Below are 27086 nucleotides of genomic sequence, written 5' to 3'. Positions count from 1 at the left end.
CCTGTCTAGAGGCAGATACTGAAAACCAATAAAAGCTGTATTTCAGGTAAATTTATTTATTTTAGCTGCAGTCTTAATTTTTTGACTCTAAAGAAGACTTAATTACCTACATTTCTGTAAAGTCAATTTTTTCGAAACAATGATAGTCACAAAGTCCCTCTGTGGGGGTACCTGAGAGCTCATCATTGTCCTCCTTCAGAAAGTGACTGGAACAGATTTCGATTTGGCTCATTCTCCTAACAGTCACTGACCTGAAACCACACAGATCTGTCCTTTCTACCACAATGCTCCTCTAGGAAGTACCCTGTTCCCTTTGGCCATGATGTCACACTGTTACTGTATTTTATCCCACTTTTCTCTCTTTCTGATTCTCAAAATCATGAACTTTTCTTAGAATACATTGGAATCTGCTTCAGAGTTTTCCTTCTGGCACATGCTGGCAAGCATTTTAATGATCATGAACCTGCCTTACTGACAGCTGGACATACAGATTTTTTTTCAATTATCAAATTCTTATAAAATCTTTAAGTAACTTAAATTTACAGCATAATTCATTCTCTTCTCCTATTTAAATCCGTGAATATCCCAAATTAGTCAAAAACAATAATTCCCTTTCTCCTCCATTAAGAACCATTCCCCTTGGGCTATCTTTCTAACCCTGGAGGCTCTCTCTTTGATTCCCAGGGCTCACTACCAATGCAGAAACAGAGCAGCCGGGGATGGCTGTGCCCAGGGGAGGCTGCCAGGCAGACCAATGAATCTGGGCCACTCCTTTCCCACCAAAGCTGCAGAGAACTGGGCCTGCCTGCTCCAGGCTGCAGCTTCCTGGCTGTAGACCACAACCCACCCTTGGCTTGGACCTGAACCCACTCTGCTTCCCATGGGATGATGTTTTGCCCTCAGCATCACGCCCATGGCCCCAGCTGGACTATCCCAGAGCTGGGACTGACCAAGGTTGCTTCCTATTGAAAGCGCAGCTCTCTGGTTATAACCCTCTCAGACTTTTCTGAAGCTCAAGGATACCCCACGCAACTGATTCTGAATAAACAGAGAAAAAATATACCGAGAGTTTTTGATCAAACACACTGTATCTAATCTAATTTTCAATTTATTTCCTTCAAAATTTACTACAAAAATGTACTTCTACCTAATGAACTGTGGCTACTAGGTTTATATCTCCCTTCACTCCTTTTAAGTATGGATGATATGTTTGAGATTCCCTCATGACACTTTTCCGCTTCAGACTTGTTACCAATATTGTTTAATACTTGAAATTCACATTATTCAGTCACTGAAAAGAAAATGACAATTATGTTTTAGACTAACTCAAGAGGTTAAAGTGTCTTATTACTTTTTTGTTCTATTATCTATAGTTAATTATATACTATAATTACTATTATCACTGAGGTAGGTAAAATATTCAATTTCAACTAAATGTAGTTCTCAGCTGAAGTCTAACAAGTCTAACTATTACATCTACTTTCATATACCTACCATATGCTTGCATTTTTTTGAGGAGTTTTTCCATGTTGATATCCAAATTGCTTTCTATGAAATGCTTTATGAAATTGTTTTGCAATACTTCCTGAAATGAAAAGTGATAGATGTTATCTCAGGTTCATCTTCTCTAAGAAAATACAAAATATACATATGTATTAATGTTCAATTCCATTACCAAGATTTCCTGCATCACACTCCAGAAGTCATTTAGCTTCTCCATGTCTTCAGTCTTTCCCTCTTAAAAGGTTAATGCCACACATTTCAAATAAATGGCAGGAGGGTGGGGAAGAGATTTAGGATAGGTGATAGGGGAAGGTACAAATATGTAGAATAGAAAAGCCTCAGTAACAAGAATGCATTTTTCTTTTATAGCCAATACTTCCCTCATCAGTATTTTTCATTAGTTTCACATTTTGCTGGCAAATATAAGCAATGAACAAACAAGTACCAACATAATTTTATTTCCCCTGTTGTTCAGTGATACTGAAGCAACAATGCTTTTAAGTATTTTCATGTCAGAAGTTTCTCAGCATAAGTCTGTAGGTTCATAAGCTAAAGCTAATTTTACCTCTTTTTCAGCTCTTTTTAAATCTAAAGTCAGATAAAGGGGTGGTTTTGCACATACAGAAATACTGTCTAGATCAAACAGCAAAAAGTTGGAAAATAGGAAGATCTCACATGGTTCACCAACCTGCAGTTGTGAGACTCTGAGAACATTTCCACTGGTTTTGAAAACCTCAGACATCCTAAGCCATGTCTCAGAATAAGTCTTCAAGTTTTCCACAAAACCAAAAGTGAAATTAGCCTGGGGAAAAAAAAAAAAAAATACATGGAAACAAAAGAAGTGAAATATGTGCACAATAAATCTTAAGAAAGAAAAAAAACTTGGCATGCTTTAGATCTTCTAGAACTCCTTTCCATTCCATTTTGATAGTCAGCAGTAAAGCAGTATGAATATCTGTGATGTTTTGGGGGTTTTTTACTTAAGAAATTGAAAGTATTCTTTTCAATACCAAGCAAATCAAAGTTTTCATGTGCTCTATATGTTTCCCACCTGAAGTATCACAAAGACTTTTTTATTTTATAGTGTCTCTTTCATAGAGAGTATCATGGGAGTGCTTGAGAAAGACAGAAAAAAGAAATAACAGTTAGGATATATTCAAAAAAAAGCTTCTCAGCTGTGGGTCTTTTATTCAAACTAGTTGACTGAGTACATAAAAAACCTGAAATTTGGAAGCACAGTTTGGACAATAAATATAACTGATCAATCAATCTGTTTCAAAATACTCTCACAGGGATAGACTTGAGTAAAGCAAAATATTTTCTGTCCCAGTCAAACATAAGCTGCAATTTCTCTCTTAGTAAACAACCAGCAATTTTTTTCCAGTCTGTTTTAAACAGATCACAAGTATACTCAAGACTAGAAAATATTGCAGTATCTTTTTGTTTAAATTGGTGTTATCAGTCACAGAAGTGCATTTAAGAACAATCCAGCATAGCTGTTATGATAAAAATTGTGACATTTTCCAGCAAAGAGTGTCTGCAGTGACTTGTAAACTCCAATTTGGGACCACATTTTTTGCAATAATTCCTGTTGAAAGGATACAATTTCTGCCATATTATTTTAAATGCCTTTTTCAAAATCTCACTCTTAACACAGTATGAGAAAACAAGTTCTGGTGGCTCTCTCTTCCTCTTTGTAACACAGGATGCCTTAAAGAGACCTTGCATGTAATTTTGTTTCTCTGAAAAACATTATGCATTTGACTTCTATGAGAATCCCTACTACACTTTAAAGAGTGATCATTCATTAAGATTAAAGAGAAAGTGATCCCAAATGTTAAACTAAATCTGCTGTCAACTAGACTAAATAAGGTCTCCTGATCAGAAATAACATAGAAACCTCATGGACTGAAACCCCCAGAACCATGCATGATGGTGACACGATGAAGGAGACCAGGAAGGCTTCAAGGGTGGCAAGCAGGCACTTTTCTCCTCAGGACACAGCAACCACAGGACACACCAGAGCACAAGGAGATCAAACTTTCAGACACCGCTAGAAACTATTATACCAAGCAGCTTGTAAGATCTACACTCAGTAGAGCTTAGTGCTTCTTAACTTGATTCTGAACAGCACAAGGGAATAATTTTTCTACTGAAATTGTTTTCAAAGAACTACAGTAACTATAATGTGCTCATATTCACCTCTTTATTAAAAAAAAAAAACCAAACTTGCTGCAGCTGCATGGATTTTTGGAAAAGATGAACTTTCTATAATGTAGGCACTTATTTGAAAGAAATTAAAAGCAGCAAAGTGGTAATTTGTGTGCAGAAGCTACAGTGTGTAAGGCAGCATAGAGGAAATGGAATAAATATCTACTTCCTATCAAAAAAGATTTGATACACATTACAAAGAAGGAAACTGTTGCAGTGTGCATTTTGGGTTTTCTAAAGTTCGGTATGACTTTTCTAATTGAGTTTCCCCCTCAATAGGCCTTGCCCTCTTCGTTGTACCTCCTCAATAGCCCTCTCCCAGTCTATTGTACCTTCTATTGTATCTTATCAATGGACACACCCTGGTACTTGATGGCCCTGGCAAAGCCAGGTGGCTCAGCCAAGGCTTCAGGTATCACCACACCCCTTTTGCCCCAAAATGGCAATGTCAGTGCCCCTTGTACCTAAGTCACTCCCCCTCATTTCCATCAGTAACGCCCATGTTCATAAAGGCAAGTAAGAGCCCAAATCAGGACTCACACTCTCACGCTCTCTGACACCTGGACCTTTGCCCTGAATAAGCACCTTCCTAATTACCACCAAGAGTGAGCTGCTCCTTCTTTCAAGTCACATCTCTGTCTGAAATCTGGACCCAAAGGAATAACTCATTTATATGATACCTGAAGAGCAAGCTAGCCAAGAAACCAGCTCAGAAGAACCATAGGAAACCACTAGAAAACTTCCTTTCAAAGGAAGTTTACATCCAAATAAAGGAAAAAAAAAAAAAAAAAAAAAAAAAAATCCTAGGCAAAGAAATGAAAAAAGGAGTTAGTTCAAACATAGTTTTGCTTTTTCATTCATGACTCTAGGCATTTGGGAAGCTCTTGTGTCAGAAGCCTTCCCCATGCAGAACACTTTGGAGAATCTGTCTGTAATCAAATTATTAGTAAAAAAGTCACACAACTTAAAAAAATGAACAGTAAGTAGTTTCCAGGAAAAAATTATGTTCATCCAAGAATTTCAAAAGTACTCAAGGATTAAATAGCTGAACTACTCACTGTAGTGTAACCTCGTGATTAAAATTCCCTTGTTAGGAGGGGAGTGGAAAATAACAAATGCAAAGCTATTTATAAAGATGCTAGGGGAACCAGAGGATTGCAGACTAATAATTCTGAAATCTAAGTAAGTTTTATTTTTTTATACTACTAATAAATTACAATAAAGAGTAGTAGCAAATAGAGAATACAAATTGTTACAGCTGGGAGATAAAAACATAGAATATTAAAATAAAAAGTGCCACAGTCTGAAGTGGAAGAACAAGCAAGTGAGGAAGAAGTGGTTGATGCAGAACTCACTACAGGCACAATAAATAGTAAGGATTCGGATAACCTAAAAAGCAAGTGGACAAATTATAGCAGCGAAGTCCTGGTTAACCTGATCCCAAAGTTTTTGGAAATAGCAGAAAATTCTTCAAAAGTGATTGCTGAATATAAGATAACTCTGAAGACCTTCTGAAATAAGAAATACTTCCATAAGATCAGTTCATCAGTGGCAAATATCTTAGTTGTGAAAACAAAGCTCAAAGACATCCCAAATGGCCTTTGAACTCCTGGATGCCAGTTGGCACTGAACTGTTTTACCCTCAGTCATCACCACAGCCTGTTTCTGTGGCTGCCACCACCATCACTCCACACAGCAGAATTGCTGCCTTCTCTGAAACTCAAACCCAGCAACCTCACAATCTATCAAAGAATGGTCAATTACACACTCTCAAATTTAATAGTCCATGTGGAAAACTTAGAGAATATGCCAGAGTATACAAACATCAGTATTCTTTGAAGCTGTAATCTGCTACGTTTTTCTAGTAAAGAGATGACATGTGGCAGTCTACAGGAAACTAGAACTGTTCCAATTTCAGTAAGACATCAGGCTTGTAAGGGCTACAGGCTTGGGGTTTAGTAGCGACATTTGAGACACTGGGGACAGTATTTTGCATTTAAACTTTGTTTGTGTTTAAGCAGTAGCTATTTCTGTAATAAAAACAAGAAAAATTCCCACTACTTTTGTATTTACACATAAACTGATACCCATTCATAATTGCTTGTTAGATTTACAAGACTGGGAAGAGAGGCAAGAGTGTATTTACAGAGATTTCTGAATAAACTGATGGAACTTTGGTGAGCCTGAGAATACATAAGTAGGATAAGAGTTTCTACCAGAATCTTTGTATTGTTCCAGAGCACTAAACCCCACTCCCGAAAATAACCCAATCAACCAACAAACCCGAAAAATCCACCCACAAGCCAGCTTCTTTCTGAAGTGTATTACTCAGTCTAGATTTCACTAAAAGTTTTGTGGGGGAATATACTGCATGGGAAAATATTCATCTTTCCTACAGATGTTTTTAAGAATGGAGGTTTGGCACATTAATTGGCAAAATTATGTGGAAACATTTTAAGTGTTATATTCTAAATGTCATTGTAACATAAAATATATGTTCAAAACCATATGTAATATTTATCATTTCTTACAACTCATTCTTCATAGAATTTCCATCCAGAAACATCAAGAACAGCTTTTTCTTTACTAAAAATATTAAACTAATTATCCTGTACTCCAGAGCGATAACTGATGTTCCCCAAATTAAGTTATTTAATTGCAATATATTAAATCACTCACTCCTTTTTTCCAATTCAGAACAGAAACTAAAAAGCTAATAGTATCTTCTATCTACAGTGAGGGTTTTTGCTTAGTTTTTACTATTTTTTTAGAACACAAATCAGAATACCACAAAGTTTTCAATTAACAGAGAATATAGTTACCATCACATTTTAAGTTATTATGGTCTTTTTGTGTACAACTTACAAGCAGCAATTTTTTTTTCCAAATTTCCATTCTTGCAACAACTAATATTGCAGAGTAAAATTCATATATTTAGAAGACCAATGCAAAATTTGCAGAGAAATCTAAAACAAATTATAAACCATTCTCTTACAGATGTACCTCTAAGCTAGACAAGGAGAAACATGTCATTGTCCATAATCAAGACAGAACCCCAACCATAGCAGAACTGCAGGGGTAGTAAAACTCATGGATACCAATATCAGCATCCACACATAGAGCACCTCAGTTATGACAGGTCACTCAACCACAAATTGTTTGTGTTACAATCAGTAAGAACAAACTATAGATTTCTTAATTATTTTTTAAATTTTTTTTTTTTTTTTTAATTCAGCTCAGTGACTCCCTAAGAACAGGCTTCTCTTCCCTGGGGTCAAGCTTTCCCTCAAGTCTCTGTGCTGCCCCTTTACAGTTCCCATGATAAGAAAACACTGACGGCAAAAGCTTCCCTAGAATATATGCACCCTACACCTCGATTCAGCATGATTCACAAGGCACTTCTGCTAACATGTTCTTTTTAATCTTTCTACACATGGTTTAAAGGACTTTGAGCAAAATTCTGCTTTTCACACTGAGTTTGAACCACTGTAACAAGTAGGATAAAAGTTAAGAGAAGCATTAAGTTTAAGTGGGAAACAGGTGACACCTCAGGGGGCAGGTTGGATCTATCTTTCTGAAAGGCAATTATCCGATTGCTTCTGCCTATCCTGAAAGAAGTGGACCTTTAAAATGAATTACAAAGACAAAATCAATACACAGAACTAGTGATGTTTTTTTGATACTCACCTTCTCTATCACCAGGTCAATCAAGTTGATGTTTGAATTGTACAGTATCTTCCCATGTAATAAAGGTTTCAGGAAAGTCCATAGCAAAGCCCCATTGGGAGCCTGCAAAATCTCCTGATAAAGCTTTAAGCAAAAAGGAGCTGCAAAAACAAAGACAGACTCATATTTAAGACAGACAACACAGGTAAGATTGAATCTTTTATTTTTTTAAATAAAACTTTGAGTCTTACTTCAGAGTCTACCGCAGCACCACGCCAAAAACTGTTACCAGTGTTTTGGTAAAAACACGATCCAGCTGCCACTAAGCAATCAATACAGGCTGCTATAGAAATTGTTTTAACGCAGTCTATGGTAACGTTGAGGATGCAGAACTCTAAACACTGAATCGGAAAAAAAAATATCAAAATCTAAAGAGTTCCTCACAGGCTGCTGAAAAACAGTCTGTGAATCCCATCTATCCTAAGTGTTACATTAGTGCATTTTAGAGCAGAAGGCAAAACCTCTGCCTACAAAAATTAATTCTGAGGAAAGAGTCACCTCAAAATAAAAAAAAAAATCCTTCCACATCCTCTATTGTTCTGCAGCTTTGAATTCCTACATAAAAAAAGAAGTAAGAATATACAAAATCCCCCACAAATTCAAAACTTTTCTCTTTGTATAATCTTACAAGAACCTACCAAAAAGACAGGCAAAAAATTGTCATGATGCTTAATTTCCTGATTTGAAAAATCTAATCTATTGTCTTTTCTATTCCTTAATAAAAAAACATATTCCTACATCACATGGGGCTACTAATGCATTAGGGTGTCCATCCTTCAGAACTAGGATCTAAGGAATAGTTTCCAAGATACCCCACTGTATTTGTATTCATGTAAAGGCAATGACTTCCTATAAGAAATAGATTTTTATGCCCAACTCATGGTTTTGGGCCATATTATTATTATTTATTACAAATGTTTTCAAAATATGCCAGTTCTAGTGCTCCTAAGAAATAATAAATAATGTCATTAACTCCTCAAGGAAGGCAAATCCTTTTTACATAATGGGAAACTAGGCCAAAATCATTTACACTCCTGACAAAAGTTAAAGAAAGAAGTGTGAGAAATGTTTCATTAAGAAAGGCCAGTTCTTTGTTCACATTTTTACTTTCTTTAATCATTACTAAACACTAGCCTTGCTAAACAATACTGAAGAATTAAGAGGCTATAAGTTGGCCAGACAAAAATTTAATAGACTAAGGACACCGAAGATTTGCTAATCTGGGTTTGATGTGATCTTCAGAAAATAATTAGGAAGTGTTTGGTATACACAAAATACATATAAATTAACCACTGTGAAGTGGTATAAATCAAGTTTCTGTGGCTTCAATTTTTTTTTTTTAATTTCATTTTCCATTGCTCCATACACAAATTTGTAAAATTGAGGTTGTCAGTATTAATTCACTTGTGGAAACATTGGAACTAACTGGTGCCTTAAATATTTCAGAGTCCTATGGTAAAAAGTCTCACAGCACGGCAGAGTTGTGACAACTTGGAAAAAAAAAATCAAGAAACAGTGCTTCTGGCCTAAACAGCTTTTAAAGAGACTAAGTTCCAAGCAATCTGTCTAATCAGACATCCAGCTGACTTCATTCTTCTAACAGGAAAGAAAAGTAGAGCTGCCTCCTTACCACTGCATTCCACACATGTAAGTGAGAAGGCCAAAGCAGAGCTCTGGCTCCCTCCCCAGGGTCCCAACCAAGCCAGGAACAATTTCTGCCTGTAGAAACCAATAGATGACAGAGGCTTCCCCAGTGACACTCTATCACTGTATTCTTCCCTTGCACAGGGCCACCTGAGGCACTAATATGGTTATTAACAATATTAAAATTAATCAGGGTAAGTCAAATGTGTATTAAGGAAAGGGAGCAAAGGTGAAACTATATGAGAGCTAAGGGGTTTTTTGAGCACTTGACAAACAGAATAGGAATATCAACCATTAAAAAACTCATTCCATCTAGAAGGTTTGCATATTTTACTGCTCAATAATACCACAGCTTTGTGTTCACCAAAGAAAGGCAAGCAGCAATAAATTCTCAATCTTGTATCTCAAAAATACATTTTTAATACCAAGTGCTTTAAAAATGTTAAAAAATGTTTCAAAGACAGGAATACTCTTATTTATTATTTTCAAAGATAGAAAAAAACCTTCTGTCTCACCCACAATTATCTCATAGCCACTTAACTTTAACTCTTTTTCAACGCTTTGTGCTCAAGATGACAATGTCAACTGAGATGTCAGTGGGTATATAAACATTTCCATTTAAGTGGGGGAAAACTCTTAACTCTGAATTCATACTGCAACTTGTCATAAATAGTTTTTCTTACTTGAGTCTTCAGGAATGCCATATTTTGCCATATTGTCCTCCAAAAGTCCCATGATTCTGGGCATGTCTATGAACAGGTTCAAATTGCTGAAAAATGAAGATTCTTCTTTACACACTGCCTTGATTACAGACTCCAGGGATCCAACAGCTGAACTTCTGAACTGCCCACCTTGCAAGAACTAGAACAAATGAACAAAAACACAGATGAATCAAAGTTGCTTTAAGTAGCTCCAATGAGAAGCCCTGGTGTTCTGTCAATATTGATGTCTAGGGAGATTGACAAAATTGGGCTGTTGAAACAGCTTATTAGGATGAGGGCCTGCTGTGCTCAGTTCTGTTTTTCTGATGACTTCTATTATGGGGAAAGGTAATGTAGTTTTAATTGTCAGGATGAAAATGAAAGACAGTAGCATAGTGTACTACACTGAAACATGAAAAATACAGAGCAGCAGTTAGGCAGAAAAGGAATGAAAATATCAAGACAACTGGACTACACATACGCTGATTCCAAAGCCAGTTTTCACAAAATGTGTTCTTCTGGTAGATTATTCCTGTGTCACAAAGGCAGCAGAAACAACCAAAGCCATTTTGCTATGAACATTTACAGTGAAGACAGTTGCTAATAAGAAAAAATAATAATAATATTCAGATGCACATGCCCTAAAAGCCTATTTTTCAGTACATCTTCTAACTTGTTAGATGTGCTTGCAGTTTTTCAACATCTTGAGTCATACCAGCATTTATTATTGCCATTTGTTCATGACTAGCATACTTCTAATGAGGAGAGGGAACAATCTGGCTGCTCTTATGACTTAAGCACCATCATTCACCACATTCAAAAAGAAAGAAGAAGAACAATAGTCTCATCCTCTGTGCAGCTCCACTTTTCAAATAAGGGGCTCGATTATAAGTGATGTCTCATGGAAGGATGTACAGGTGCGCAGCTGTGAGAGGACACAACTGCAAGGCACCGCGCTGCTGTTGTACAACTGAGGAGTGCACTGGCTCGCCTGATACTCATTACTGCTGCAGATGCTTCTCAAGAAAGGCATAAGTAGACTATCAGACATCGTTTGAAGACTCCACAACTGGCAAGTAGAAAAAACGCTGTGATATGTCAAACACACACATTCGGCACTGAAAAAAATTAGCATTTTATCGTTGGAATTTTTTTAAACAGAAGAGTCAATTTTCAAAGTAATACAGCACTTTACATAAAGACATAATCACAGACAGTTTGGAAATTGCGCTGTTAGAAACAGTTTATCCTGATCAATGCATTTATTGAAGTGCCAGGTGCTTCTTTAGTAATCCTGGAGGAATATTAGTATGTGTTGTTTAAAACTCAGTGTTAGCTGCTCCAAAAATCTTGCTTTTAGCATACAGTTTCAGCACAGAGCAAAGTAAATAAATAATACCCATATTTCACAATACAATCATCCACAGCCCTTGAATGAATCTACTGGCATAGACTTCACTGGAGAAATAAACTTTATTTATGCACAATGCTGTATAAATTGGTTATGAATCTTTATTAGTGACTATTTGCACTAGAGGGATAAATGAGGCTTATTTCAGTCAAAGAGCACAAACGTGCTAATTAATTCCAGTTCCAATCAAAATAAGTTGAAATTCAAATAATGAATATTTATGTGGTAAGCTGCCACTATCAGGCTGAATCTACTTACTGTCTTTCAACTAAATATCCACTGACTCAAAAAGATATGTTTCTTAAAATTTGGCTTTGATAAAGCATAAGAAATATATAGTATGGATCTCACAAAAAAAAAAAAGTTATCTTTGATCTAGTTGGTCTAGTTTAAACTGTATAAAGTCAGGCTGTAATCAAGACTGATGAATCTAAACAACCAGCCTCTTACAAACTAATCAGTCGAGCAAGTCACTGTAACAAATTCATGGAAGAGGAAGGCTGGTGTGGAAGATTAAAAGGTTATCTGGAACGGGATTTTCAAACAGAGGCAAAACCTCATAGCATAGGAGCTCCTGACCTAACTGAACAGCTGTATGCCTAAAAAATGTTATGAATAAAACCAAATTCACATGGAATAGAAATACCAGCTACTCAGAAAAAGATATTTACAAGGCATACTGGGCTACAGCTTGCACATAAATCTAAAATACATTCTGAATCATTACACTAGAGAGAAATAAAGAGAAAAAATAATGCAATTTTCCTGGAAAACTACAAGGAGCTTAAAGATAATTCAAAATTTGATGAAGCCAAAGCGCTAAAGGAAACAAATAGATAATCCTAATTCTTTGGAAAAAACATAAACAGAACAATGTCTTTTTTGTCCTGAAATTGACAGAATCAGGGGATAATAACAAAATTGCTGATTTGATTAAACTGTGTTTCAGAAGCTTATCAAATTTAGATGGCACTATTTGAAAAGTAGAAAAAACATATATACTCAAGAATGATCCAGGAAATAATGGATATCTGGTTCTGATGTTTATTAGGGCAATATATACAGTAAATTTTAAAGTGGAAAACAGTAAAGACAAAAAATATTTGAAAACTAAAGTTTAATGCATTCTCAAATTATCATTTCTGACCAACACAACATATTTACATGGGAGGGCAATTCCTTTTTTCACAAAAAAAGATACATGCTGACTCAAATTTAGGTGAACTCTAACAACCAATTAATGTTCTTGCTCTAGAAAATATTAATCATCATTCATCCAATTGCTGATTAATAGTGGTGGGTAAAAAGATGACAATCAGAAGATATTTCAGAGAGCCTGTTAACAGGAAAGAAAGAACAGGATTTCAGAGAAGTTATCAGTGTTGTTCCTGTGAGCCCTGAAAGAAGCAAATTGCCTAAATCTGTCTATCATTTAATACCAAAAGGCATTGCAGGAGAGATGAGGATCAGAATGCAATATGGCAAAACATCTAATTCAAAGTAAATTGAATAGGAAGATTCAAGTGCAAAATCTTATTTATCAACTGAAATCATGAGAGGTTGCTATAAAACAGAGGTCACCTCAGTCTATCACCCATCCTTAATCATCTAAGAGACAAAACTGTGTGCAGTTTATGAAAAAGTTGAATGCAAGTTTAGGAAAGTAATTTAGTAGGTATAGACAATGAGCAGGCTACAAGAGTCATCAGTTGTAACTCCTCTCAAACACTCTACATATTTCTTCTTCCAGATATTCAGGATTAGCCTTAAACCAGCATGCAAAAATGATGCTAGGCTGCCTTAAGCAACTGAGAGTCTGATCTAAAAGAAAAAAATTAAAGCAAAAAACAAATACTAAAATAAGTCATTTCAACCTAGCAAAATAGAGAAGTACTGCAATTGGCTTTCCACAAACATATGGGCAAGCCGGAGAAGTTAAAAATGCTACAGATTTTTTTTGATACAAGAATAAGTCAGAATTTTATTCATTTAAAACCTCAACAGGTCGTTCTGCAATCATAAATTCAACAGAAATTTTTTTCAAGTTAGTGGAAGGACTACAGAGTGAGGTTGCCTCTCACAATTAACTGCATTCAGCATCTCAGGAAGTCCCCTACAGCTTATCTACTGATGAGTGACAAGCATCTAAAAATTAGGAATGAAAACATAAGTGAATAATTCCAAACAGCAAAACACAAGAAAAAATCATGATTGAAATCAGCAGTGGTTTTTCTCAGGGAGTTATCCATTCACTCAGGGGTTTTCACAGTACAATCTGGCACCATATTCCAGTTACTGCTGATGAGTAGATGATGAGTTTTTACATCATCTTTTATTCCAATATGTGTACCTTTTCAATTCAACTTCACATGTTACAGATATATTATTATTATAAGTTGTTTCTTCCTTTTAATTTTTCCTGTCAGACAGAAAGCCATGTGCACAGTTGACAATTACTTTATTCCCTGTTTCACTGTAGAAGTAATTTTTTTAATCAACCTCAATATCTTCCTGACAAAGGTTCACAAATTTTACCCGAAAAACGTTTACATTCTTTATCTGATAATCTTTCAATGTCACTGAACTACTTTACTCTTGGTAAACATGAAAACAAAAATCCAGTAGGATGAACTCTTTAGGAAATAGGAGAATACATTTAAGGGGGGAAATGTATAATCAATATATGCACTTCAGTGGAGCACTCCTTCAATAGTACAAGTTTGGCAACCATAGAAAAGAAGCAAAAAATAACCAATAATTAAAACTTATTGGAAAGTATAAAAAAACCAAGTTAAACATGAAAAAATAAACACACTTTTGCTAGTCTTCAAAATTAAAAAAAGTTACAGAGACAGAAGGGACCTTGCAATCAAAATTTTAATTTATAAATAAAAGAAATAGGCTTTGATTATTTTAATCCTCCGCAAATTATAAGGTGACCAAAATGCCCCAGAAATTTCACAAGAAAAAGGGACTTAGTGAAACATTAGAAAATAAAGACTGTGTCAAGAAAAGTGATCAAAAAAGCTTAGAAATAAAAAAAACCAAAAATTCCAAGGTTAAATTTATGGTTTATTATGGGATAATAGGGGTGGCCATATAGCAAAATTTAAAACTGTGAGCAGATGGCCCTCTGCTGTTCCATTTGTTCCTTTGCAAACTTTTTTAAACAGCACCTTTTGAGAAGTTCTTCTGTCAAATAGGGAACTTTGAGATTTTTAATCCAAAAAGAATATTTCATTTCCTGGAAGGAAAGTCTGACACAAACAGAGCTAGTTTAAAGAAAGCAGAAAAAAATGCGAGTATCTGATGAAAATCACCATTCATTGTGGCAGCCAAAGAACTACCCCAAAAAGAGAGGCTAAAAATCAAAATTAATACATGGACCAGAAAAGCATCTTTCAATATGTCTTTATCACACAGATTAGAAGATTTTGAAAAAGATAACACTAAGGAAAATAGTACTTAGGGCAGTGTTTACTCTGTACTCTAGCAATAAACCACATTGCACCTTTTACCACTGCAGGATCTTTTAGAAGTTTGCAATTTTAAACCAGATTCAATCCTCAGTTTTCCACAAAGGACAACAAACCCAAAAAGGCAATGCCATGGCAGTCAGCAGGTCTTCCTAAGGAATTGGAACCTGCTTAGAGACAGAAATCTTTCTGATGATTCATTTATCCACTTTCTGATGATTCATTTATCCACCACTGTGCTGGAGGTGTAGAAGTGCATACAGCAACTACTCTTAAAGGCAGGGACAAAATAAATACTCCCACTCACACCTCATGCCAATTTTTTTTTTTTTTTTTTTTTAATGTCAAGCAGAACTATCACACAAACCCCTTAGGTTACATGAACAGAAACACATGGCAGATACAAGAACTGCATAGTCTTGAACTCATATTATTTAAAGAAAGCGAAGCTATTTCTCGTAAACAAAATAATATTCTGCTCTTAAAAAAAAAAAAAAAAAAAAAAAAAAAAAAAGTCTCAGAATCACCAGACAGCTTGAAAGAGACAAAATGAATCCTCCTAGGGTTTATGGACCCTTCTCTGCATTCCAGCTTTCTAGGAAATCATTTCTATCAGTGTGCCTCTTTACTAAGCACATATCCCTACCTAATCACCTCACCAGGGGAATTAATTTTGCATATTGAATTCCTACCCATACCTGCTGCAATGCGGAGATGTCAAGCACGCCAATATTTTGAATTCCTTGGAGGAACACTGGAAGCTTTTCCATGACATGGTGGGTTTTATTGAGAAGCGAACTGATACTAGAAACCACATCCAGTAGCATATTTAATACACTGCCTATCTCAGGTGGTATTTCGACCTTGGAAAAGAAGGAAATAAAACACAACAGGAAATTCCAGTTAGAAAAAAAATGTTAAGCTTCCAATGAAACACTCAAAATTATTCAGTCTTTTTCTAAAATTAATTATAAAATGTTCCTGCAAACCATGTTTAACAAAACTCCTTTTGCTATAACTCCCCAGTTACTCTCAGATTAAGCTGAAGAGAAGTTCTCTGTAATGTAATAATAGTTCTGGCTTATGAAAAATCATAAATTAATATTCAAAGAACATGTTTACACCTGCCAAGTTGAAGAGAGCTTTCCAACCCAAGATGCTAATGGGATCTGTGACATTCTATCCTTTTAGAATTCAGTGTAAATGGAAACTTTTCTTTTACCACTTTAAAAATGTTCAATGTAATAATTTCATATTTTAAAAATAATTTGTAAGTTAAATTAAATCTAGAAACCACTTTTATTGCTTAATATGACCCCTAAAGTAACTAACTTCCCTGCCACACTGTTCCTGCCTTTGAATTTTTTATGCCCAAAATAATAGTGTGCATTTTATTACCTACTTGACCTAAGTTCAATTGGCTGTTTGCTATTTCCACCGTGCAAATTCGTCATTATGGATTTTCTCTCTGTTCCCTTTGCTTCTGGGGATTAGTTAGATGATAAAATAATACAAACTGATTCATTGTTACCTGTCTATGCAAAATAATAAAACCACCATTATCTCATTATATAGTTTCAGTTCTTCCTCTAATTATCTATTTTATCCACCTTTGTCCTCCTACTATGATGTCAGTGCTTGATTTCCATCACAGACTTCACCAGCCATTATGTAGTGTAAAAAAAAAAAATAATTGAAAGACACCTGTAAAAAAATCTTATTTGGCTAAAAAAGTAGCAAAACTTCCATTATAATTTAGGATGAGCTGGCAACAGTTTTTACTCTTTGCTAGGACTTGATTAGGTTTCTGCAGAGTTCAGTAGAAACCCTTATCAAAATAAGCACTGGTTTATTTTCTTCTAATATTTTTTTTCCTTCTAGATCTGCAGATAATTCAGAAAGTAAAATCTTTTCTTTTCCCTCTGGTATCTTTACCCATTGTGGGAAATTGTCTTGTTTTTAAAATTCTATGTCTAACCTGCTTAACTGAGCATGCAGCATCCAGAATACAACCAGACCCCTATGGCTTTAGAACAAACCTTTCTTCCTCACAATGTTGTATTTCAGCTATTCATGCTTATATTTTATGTTCTGTCAATCAACTAACCCTGAACAACTGAATATATCAGTATCCTATTCAATACTTCCACTCTTACAGATAAAACCATTAGCTCACTGAATACCCATAGTAGATTCCAGATTACCTACAGTTATACAGATAACAGAGTTGTGCTACAGACATTAACATCCACAGTTCTAGGAATTCTGAGAAAATAGTTTCGTCATTCTTGTGATGTGAGCTCCTCAGCCGGTTTTAGTTCAAATGTTGTCAGATCAGTCTTCTACACTTACAAATAATGAAGTGACTAATTGCATGAACTGCAAACTCTGCTAAAGATTAATAAAACTATGTCTTTGACATCCTGTGTTTTCTGCAAAGCTTTCATAATTAACTCCTCAGTGATAATTTTTCTGAGGAAGCATCTATTAGCCTCATTCTTCAACTGTTATATTTTGGGGACCCCAACAAAGACAAAAAATGCCATATTTCCACTGTTTGCTTTCATGGAGAAAGAACATCTGAAGAAATAACAGAATTATTAATCTATCTACCTGTATGTTTCATACTACCTTCAAATAAAACCGTCTTACCTTGTAAATGATGTGACGTACGTTCAAATTTTGTATAATCAACACAAACATGGTATACAAGTCCAGTGCTGGTAAAGAACATAATTCTTCCACTACCAGGGAAGTTCTATTGTTTTCAGGCAGCTTTAGCAGGAGGCTAAGTATTTCTTCATCACATCTTCCAGTTAAAGCAACCACAAAGGCACTGTAAAGAACCTACCACAGTATATGTGTATGAAAAAATTTTCTCCCAGAAATGCATCACCTTTTTTTTATAGTCAATAAAGTGAAAATTTGTGTCACAGTAACATGACAATTTGCAGGCACCAACAGACCTGAAATAATAAACCTTACAACTTTATATCAGATTGCTCTGTTCTTACTTTGTACTCCTTGTACATATAAAAAGATGAAATATATTTCTTATAAGGATTTGCTTTCATTTTTCACTGTTCAATCATTTATTCTTGAGCATTCATGCCATAAGCAGGCATATTTACAATGCTGAGCACACCCCTTCCAGTAGATATACACCTCTGCTGCAGAAACACCTGAAGATCAAAATCTAGGCTTGTGAATCACGATCATCAAACAATATGGTCCTTCCTTCTTTCAAAGGACACACAAATTTAACACTTGGGGATGCCTATATGGCACAACGTCTACTCTGAGCCAGATCACATTTCTCAGTTAAACACTGCTTTAAAGTATTATTTAATAGCAGCTGAAGGGACAAATGCCTAAGCAGACCTTGGGTGAGACTATAATAAAATCATCTTGGATAATGGCAAGTGATTAAAGTCCAGATATCTCAGGAGTTCTTAGCTACACATTCTCAACAAGTCCAGAAAAAACTACAAGTTTTTTAGGAGCCTGTGGGAGCCGAAGTACAGGACTCCATTGTACTGCTTAGAACAAAATCTGCCTCTATCCCCTCCACTGAATGCATCCCCTGCTGCTATCAATCAGGGAGAGGATCTGCAAGACAGTCAGGATATGCAATTTAACTCTTTAATTCCTATGAACATTTTATTTCCCAACTTAATAATTTGATATTTTTGATTTTTTTCTGGAAAAGAATTTTGCCTTTGTGATTCCACAAGGTTTTCTATATATTTAAAGAATCACTTTTTTGTGTGTGCATTCAAGGAACAGAATATGAACATAATTCTGCGAGCAGCATAAGATGAAACTGATTTGGACTTCTTGCTGGGGAAGAAATTTGATTGTGATGCAATTTGAGATTTATTTCAAATTTGCCTCACATGAATATCACCATTTCAGTACAGTTTTAACCCATTCTATGTTTTATCCCCTAGGTTAAGTTCCTCTGAACGTTCCTCGCAGCTTTCTGGGTACCAGAGCTAATCCAAACTCCTACATTCAGTAAATGAATGCTTACAGTCTTCAGGTTACAAGTTTTAAGTGATTCCAAATCACTTCATCACATGTCAATGAGCATGGCCATCACATAACCTCATGGCAGAAATTATGGGTAAATACAATAAGCACAAAAAATTCCCAGGCTTAGCCTTACTGTTCCAGAGGCAAGCACAATAGTAGCATATAATCACAGAAATATGAGGCTACAATGTGCCTATGACTATCATTAGGTTATCAGACAGTGGCTGTATAGACAATAAACATAATGGGTATGTCTAAAATATAGCTCTAAAAAGTACTTGTGCAGCTTTCATAATCAGTAAGAGACAGAGGCTTTTAATGCTCCAGTTGGACTGGGGGAGGATTTAAGCACTAAGCAAACAAAAAATTCTGTATAGTTATCCAAATGTGAGATGTGTGTATATATCTAAGCTCTACATATGACTGGCAAAAAGTAAGGATGGAAAGTAATTTGACAATTTAGCCAATTAGCATTATTATTGCAAAGGATCAAAGGTGCACTGAATCCCATTTAATGGAATTGCCTTCAGATGACTTCTCTCATTACCATTTAGTGGTATCACAATAACAAGCTAACAATAAAGGCAGTCATGCTGCCGCAGAGGCAGAAGAACAAATCATCTGTAAGTAGTTATGACGGTCTGAACTGCCTTTTAATGCTGCACTTTTCACCAGCAGAGCTTGCAATGGTTTCTGCAAGCAGAGCATCACTGACACCCAGTGGCTACTTGACTGAGCTGGTCGATTTACACCAAAGGTACCCTCAGCTCCTGAACAGACAGACACAGCAGAGAGCACCTATTAGTCAGCTGGCACTTCTCATGATTTCAGCTGATCACAGGAAAAAGCAATGGTAACACTCATTCCCTCAGAACCCCTCAGAAAATTTACGACATTCAAGAGTCAACAACTCAAAGTGAAAGTAAAGCAAGGCAGTGGTAAGATAACGTAAGAACAAGTGAGGAACACACAAAGTAATTTAAAAACCACATACATAAGTCAACTCCATACAGCAAGGAGGGGAGGTGGTAAGGTACAAAATGATATCTCCAGAAACTCTCTTCTTTTCTACAATACTGAGACAGAAAAGCTCCAATTCTGTGTCAGCACAAGAGGGTACAACACTGCTGAAAGTAATAAAGAGGTGCCATTTAGGCCAGAGGAATACAGATACTATAAATTGATCTCTTAATGTATTACATTATTACTTTAAGGTCCTAAAACTCACAAATTATTTCACATGGAAGTGATAAGTGAAAATATAAGATTCCACACAAATAACATGGCTTGTTTTCCTTCATCTAGCACATTATGCTATAGGTTGGCACATTAATTTGACCCTTCTTTTTGATCTTTTACCTCTGAATGAGAGACACTGGCTTCCAAGAGGGTGTTGAGAGTTTCTTCAGAAATATTGACAGAAGAACCAATGTCCAGCCTCAACTGAGTAATATTCTGCACAAAATCTTTGACTTTCACATCTGGAAGAGAAAGAAAATAGTACCAAGAGCACCAATTTGATTAATTAAATTTCCTACAGGTTGTATCCTTTCCATTTAATTCACCATGTGTGAAAATATTGCCTTAAGTCAATAGTCTCCATAAACAGTGTCCCTTTGAATTTGAAAGAACAAAGAAATAGCTATTGCCCTACAAAATTACACTAGAGTGACATATAGAAAAAGTGAAGAAAATTAGAACCCACCATTCACGCGATCAAAATTTCTTAGGAAAGCTGCTGCTGGACTTCCCGACAATTGTAGCTCCAAATTTTCAGTCACCCTGGAATGACAGCCTTAGTTTCACAAGTCATCAGAACCAAGTCATTGGCATTTCTATGAATAAAGGCTAACACAAATGGTGAAACGGAACTAATAGAGGCAACAGTGTCCCATTATGCTCTGTGTGCACACACTCTGCAGGCAGTCAGCACCTCTACAAACCTTCTCATGTGGTATTTATATGGTGCAACGATCATCATATTTCATGCCTAAATGACACTGTGTATGTAGAGATACACGGGTATATCTCTTCATATATACATATGCAGAGATAGATTCCCATAATGACCAAGGGCCTCAGCAAACAGTAGCTTATGGAGGATAGGTCTAGCAATATCTCACTTCCATGTCTCTTACTGAACACTCATTTTTAAAACCTAGAGATACAATTAATTGCAGTTCAGGATGAAAAAAAAGTCTATCTAATCATAATTTAATTTAATAATTTAAGTAATAAAGAGCATGCACACATTAGATATGATTTTCTCTTTAAAGGTGGACATGAACCCATGGTATTTAGGAGCAGCATCTAGGCTCAAGTTCTTCTGTATTATTACTGTAATTCACAGACACCATTCAAGCCTGTTATGAAAACAATCCAACAGTCAAACCAGTATAGCAATAATTATAACAATGCCCACTTCTAGCTGATTGCAAATTTGAAATACTCTGTAGTAGCAGCTTTACTTAAAAACTAATGGTTTTCCCCATGCAAATAACAACTATCAGAAGCTGATTGGAGTTCAATCCCACCAATTTGCAATCATTGTATTGTGCTTGCTTTGAACTGCTGAACTGATCTGAATGCTTAATATTTCACAAAATGATATTCAGCTATTGAGAGGAAAAGCCATATCAAAAGAGCTATAAATAAAAAATTTGGATATCAAAATCTTTACCCAACTGAAGTCACGATAAATTGAAAATTTTCTTAGTTGTGATCCAAAGGATTCAGCTGGTGGAGCAGCAAGATCTGCTGCAAGTGCTCGGCAAAAAATGTACTCATTTTTCGAAACAGTCAATTATTCTAAATATCTTAAATAACTTGTACATTTTTTCCACTCAGTTTCAAGCTAAATGAACAAAACTTAAGAGACAGTATTTCTCCTGTAATTACTTAATTTAGAACACAGGCATATGCACAGAATAATGTCACTAATTGTGAAGAACCATTTGGGGTATCAAAATGTGAAAGGCTTTACATTTGCAGTCGTCTCTGGATGTTCCCCAACATTAGCTGGCATTCACAGCTGTCACTGCTGGTATTTTGCAAGGCTCCCACGAAGCTCTCCAAAGCATTGGAAAGTTTTTGGTTTGTATATGCCATACTCTCACAATCCCCCTTGTTGAAAGCAGGCAAATATCTTCCAATATCCTGCAGAAGATGGTGATCACATGGTTAGTAAATTCATGAGATTGTGTTATAGTTTGAAGTAGTAGCTCTCTGCAACTAGGTGATTTTTATTTTCAAATGAGAGTATGGGTAAAGTAATATTTTCTTAGTCATTGTATGATTAACTGAAATGGGATTAAATGTCTTCAAGATCCAAGGAATTTGCAAATATTTGAGTTTTGGAAACATTCAGATTGGGAATTTGAACTAGCCTGTCAAGGAGAGTCATCCACTAATAGAAATGCCAACCTTTTGAAATTTGTTTCAAAATGAAATGAGATATTCTTTTTCTTTATTTGAATTTTAGTATGACCATTTTTATCTTTTTCCAAAAAAAAATGTTTTGAACAACATCAGTTTCCATATAACAAACCAAAATACCTGGATCCTCATAGCCAAAGTTTTTCATGCATTATGCTCTGCATAGTATGCACTTTTATATTTTCTACTGAATATTTACAATTTTGATTTTGCAAGGCTTTTCTAATGTTTGCAGAAGTAGGTCATAGAAGGGTGGTGGCTATTCAAATGCATTTGGCCTGCAAAAGTCTGCTTTGAGATATGAGAGGTGCCACTTGTCACCTGTTTACTTTAACACATTGCTGTTCATATCAGGAAAATGTCCAGGTAGACAATGCAGCAGAGCTATTTAATAAAGAGAAGACAAATTCTATTATAAAAAGCATGATTTTAGTATTTTGTCTGTGTACACATATGTACTATCCAAAGGCCTGCTTCCAACTCTGGGTGAATCTCTATATGCCAAGTACTACTCTCACTTGCTAGCAACTTCCTGTTAAAGAAAAACAGGCTGAACCCAACTGATAATAATAGCTGCTATTTTAGCTGGAATTATCCTGGCCAACAAGTTCATTTGTTTCTAGTTTAATTTCACAAATGTTCCTGTGAATATTTTAAAGTATAAATGTACTATAACTCATTAAATTAGCAGAATGACAGAATTTAAAGAAATTAAAAATGGACTGCTGTTCGACATTGACTGACAATCCAATTATCCTAGTTATAGCACTTCTAATAATTCAAAGTCATAGCATGTAAAGCTTACCAATGTTTATTTAAGGAACTTCTTCTGAGGAATTTTATCAGAGCTGTTTAAACCTCAGGTTTGTATAATCACTGTGGGGAATTGTCATTCAGGCAGTGGGAAAAAAAAGGAAACTTTCATTGGTTTCCAAAGTTTAATGCATGTTGTAAAGTACACTTTTAAGTGAGGGAAGTACACTTTTAAGTGAAGGAATCATTCAGACCTGATAATGATCCTGAACCACAGCAATCCCTTCAAAGACAGAGAGGACCAAGTGACTCGTTAATCCATCTTTACACTTTGTAATGGCACAAAAAATGTTGCTAAAGAAAGTATGTTCATCTGCAAGAGAAAACATCGAGATTTAATCAGATTAAAAGAACCCATCTCGAAATAAAAATTAAAGCTAGCCAACTAATAAGGGAGAGAAATATTTTTAAAAGCAAGGAACGTCTGATGTGTTAAGGCACAGAGAAATATTTCTAACTAGGTTTATGTATCATTTCAGAGGACAAGAAAGGCTGGTTTGATTCAATTCCAGGTACTCTTCTCCATTACATTTTCCTGATCAATAATAAGAGCATCCCTACCTGCTACAGAACCAGAGAAGGAAATTTCATATTTGCTCTTCATGAGCAAGAAGCGTAATTGTGAGAAGTTGAATTTACTAGCCACATCTACCTTTTCCTTGGGCAGACTCTCCTGATGCTATTTCCCTGTAGGAACACCTGCGTGTTACTAACCCTCCAGTGAGCAGTAACTTTCAAACCCAAACTACAAGGAGAGAAAAACAGCATTGCATAAGCATTTTCCATTTCTTTGGGATAGTTAATCCATATAGGGTGATAATATTATCTCCCTAGTCATCCATGGAGGCTGTTTCTACCCAAGTTTGCAGCCATCATATCCTTGAAGAAAGCCTCCTTTCTGCTGTCTGTAGTGGGTTTATGTGTACATGGGATAGTAGTGAAGGAATTTGACTAGACTGCTGAATTCTCATTCAGTACCAAGGTAATTTTTTTCAACTATGGGTGCTTTTTTTTTCCTTAAGTTTGGTTCTTAAGTCAAGTAGAAAGAATAATAAACATTAAACACTGCTTCTAAAACAAGCAAACCTTGATCTTGCTCATAAAAGTAATACAATACAACTCCTCAAATCAAACCAATTGATTTGAGGAAAACCAATTGATTTGATGAAACCAAATTTCTCCTTAGGTTTCAAAATGTTTTCTGTGACAAATTAACCATTATGAAACATTCCCACAAACAGATGATTGAAATGAGAATAACAGAAATTTAGTTCCCTAATCTCAGTTCTCTAAATAAATAGACTGTTCTTCAAAGGTCAACAGAACACAGGTACCTGGCTACACAAATTCATTACCACTTATCCTAACTCAACATCACTACCATTTTACTCTTTGGAACTACATCCATCACAAGAGAGTGGAGAAGGCAGTCAAAACTGGGTTGTAATCACATCTTACACTCTTTTGGAAATTAATTTGACATAAGACATTACAGATCTCATCCCTTGCTCTACAAGGGCAGGTTAATGTCTCCTAATTGCTCTTTGCGAACTATTCTGGGCATAGTTGGCTAAAATATGAGCTTTGAAAAGCACTGGCTTTCATTTTCCAAAGAAAACATAATATGAGATTATACTCAGGTCAATATAGAGACTTTTTTAAAGTGCACAACTTGAGAGCATATACATAAGGAATAGAACAAGGTATCACATTAAAATTTGAACTATTTGTTGAAGGTGAAGTTTTTCAGCTACAGGTAGCCAGTTCACTGACGTGACATGGCCAAAAGTAGGAGATGCTACTTTCTTTAAATACTTGCCACATTTTTCTTTCCTGTCAACTCCACACTGCCCTGTGGCAAGTCTGGCTCATTAAAAAAAAAAATCCCTATGACTTAATTCAGCTCACAAGCTGAGGAGGAGCAGCAACATCTCCTGCTTTCACTGGAATTTTAAACCAACATGAACACTCCAGAAAGAAATCATCACTTTGTATAACCTGCATCAGATTTTTTTCTGCACCTCCATTGGTTTAATTTCTAGGTATCAGTATGTTTGCCTTGCTTGGCATCACCCAAACATTTTTGTACAAAAGTTTGCTTAGAGTAAAGCCTCAGCTTAACAGCACTAGCACATGGGCACTCAGAGTCACTACTGTGGTAACCAACCTGAAAAGATTTTGAGAATATTCAAAATGGTAAATTGCAATTTCTGCAATAGCATGACACTATCAGGGTATAAACGTTCCTGAAGAATATTGCAGATTTTAGATGCTCTGTAGAAACATCAATAAGAAAACATTAATTTCATTCCAAGGGTAACACAGAAAAATTTCAAGAACTGACAATGCACAAATGCAGTCTTCAATGAACCACACAAGAATTTCAATATTAACAGTTATTACTTTTGTTTGAACTATTTCAAAATCAGAATATAATAATTCCATATTACAAAAATATAACCTAGGAGTGCTAGAAAATACCTTCACAAAATAAGCAAAATCATAATAGCTTCAGAAATACTAAGAGCCCCTAGGATATGCTGATATGATGGCAAAGAGCAGATAATCAGCATGTAGGGAAAATAAACCACTTTTTGATATTTTTCAACAGATTAGGTTAATACTTCATCCTGATGGACAATGGATTCATGAATTTGCATAAAATTAATCATAAAGGTCAAAATACCACATCAGAGGATCAACTTCACTATGCCATTTCTCAGCTGGTTTACGTCAGTAGGGCCAGTAGCTCCACCAGCAAGATACTCTAGAGCTGTTTGGAGCAAACAACTTGTGGGCTCATTCAATATTATTTAGATACAGCAACTCCAGTCTAGCAGCCTTTTTATTAAGTAAGCCATTAGTAAATCTGAAAAATTTTCCTCTGCTTCTGGATTACATCTGATCTGAGTAATCAGGCAAAAATTATCATGGGCTCAAGATTCCTTCAGAGACTGCATTTGTTAAACTGAAAAACTTATCACAATAACCATAAGACATCAACAAACTTAAGTTAAAGAAACTTTGTATGGCTATATTTGGATACAGGAAAAAACCTCCACACACACCACCAAGAATTAGGCCCAAGAATTCCCTAACATTTAGCTCCATAGGCAAAAATGACTGTTGCTTGTTAATTAGTGGGGGTTCAGTATTCAGACTTGCAAGGATTTTAAAACACAAGTATCTTCAAATATTTGTTTCTATAATCGCTCCAAAGAAACTAATTCAGGTATCAATATATGACTAAACACATATTTTAAACATAATCTAAACACAATGATCTGGTCCACACAATGTGTTATGTGTTCTGATACCAAATATGGCTGGTTTGAACAACATAAGTTGGAACAAATCTGAGATGAAACACTAGTTAACTTAATAAAAGTTTTGATTGAGCTGTTCATTAACAGAGACCCTTTCTGTCATTGTCAGCACACTTCCCAAAATTATTACATTGAAAACACTCACCTCAGTTCTGCCATTACATCCTTATGCAAATTCATTAGTAAGAGTTTTATTTTATTCCTGTCATGTTCTCCAGTAGACTGAAATATTATTTGCAAAATCTCTTGCATGATCTCCAGAGTTCTGCTTTGGGACTGAGTAGAAGTGTCTCTATATGGTGCATTATAAAAAAATGAATCAATGAAGTCAAATTTATGAAGCTCAGTATTGTTTATATGTAAAGATTTGTCTACAATATCAAGATCATCAATTATATGAAGGAGGCTGTTTAGCACAACTGAAAAAGCAGCATGAGTATTATTCAATTTCTCTCTGTTAATGTGACTGTCACCAAACAACAAACCAGTGTAGTCCTTCTTAGACTTATCTTGGAATAGCTCCAGAAAGGCAATAATATCTTTGACAGCCATCAGTAGGTCATTTGATGAACTTTCATTAGTCACAAGGAGAATTAGAGCATGCATTATTTTAGAATAATTTTTATTGTTACACTCGCATAGAATGTTCTTCACAATGTCTTGTATGTCTTCAGCATTTTTTGATATAGCATCTAGAGATGATGTCTTAAACTGCTTTAGTAGAACATCAGGAGCCATTGAAGAGGACTGTCCAGTAGCCAGCTTTAGTAATTGAGACTCTTGATCTACCACCACAAGTAAATGC

The 27086-nt window shown here is 35.5% G+C and overlaps 1 protein-coding gene across 1 annotated transcript in view; it reads right to left on the bottom strand.

Annotated features, from left to right (window-relative positions):
• The window catches only part of ABCA13 (ATP binding cassette subfamily A member 13), a 151039-nt gene extending 124559 nt beyond the window's left edge, over window positions 1–26480 (bottom strand). Inside the window, exons 1-12 of the mRNA XM_083855604.1 lie at window positions 26427–26480; window positions 25123–25229; window positions 23150–23268; window positions 21691–21863; window positions 20413–20489; window positions 20067–20188; window positions 17325–17519; window positions 15371–15535; window positions 9768–9945; window positions 7402–7541; window positions 2192–2305; window positions 1495–1585 (exon numbers count right to left, since the gene is read on the bottom strand). Coding sequence (XP_083711730.1) covers window positions 1495–1585; window positions 2192–2305; window positions 7402–7541; window positions 9768–9945; window positions 15371–15535; window positions 17325–17519; window positions 20067–20188; window positions 20413–20489; window positions 21691–21863; window positions 23150–23268; window positions 25123–25229; window positions 26427–26461 — 1516 coding nt within the window. The 5' untranslated portion in view covers window positions 26462–26480. The remainder of the gene's footprint in view (window positions 1–1494; window positions 1586–2191; window positions 2306–7401; window positions 7542–9767; window positions 9946–15370; window positions 15536–17324; window positions 17520–20066; window positions 20189–20412; window positions 20490–21690; window positions 21864–23149; window positions 23269–25122; window positions 25230–26426) is intronic.
• Window positions 26481–27086: the final 606 nt, after the last annotated feature.

The sequence above is a fragment of the Zosterops lateralis genome (genome assembly GCF_965231275.1).
Source record: "Zosterops lateralis genome assembly, chromosome: 1".
NCBI classification, from domain to species: Eukaryota; Metazoa; Chordata; class Aves; order Passeriformes; family Zosteropidae; genus Zosterops; species Zosterops lateralis.
This window is presented reverse-complemented; position numbering and strand designations above follow the sequence as displayed.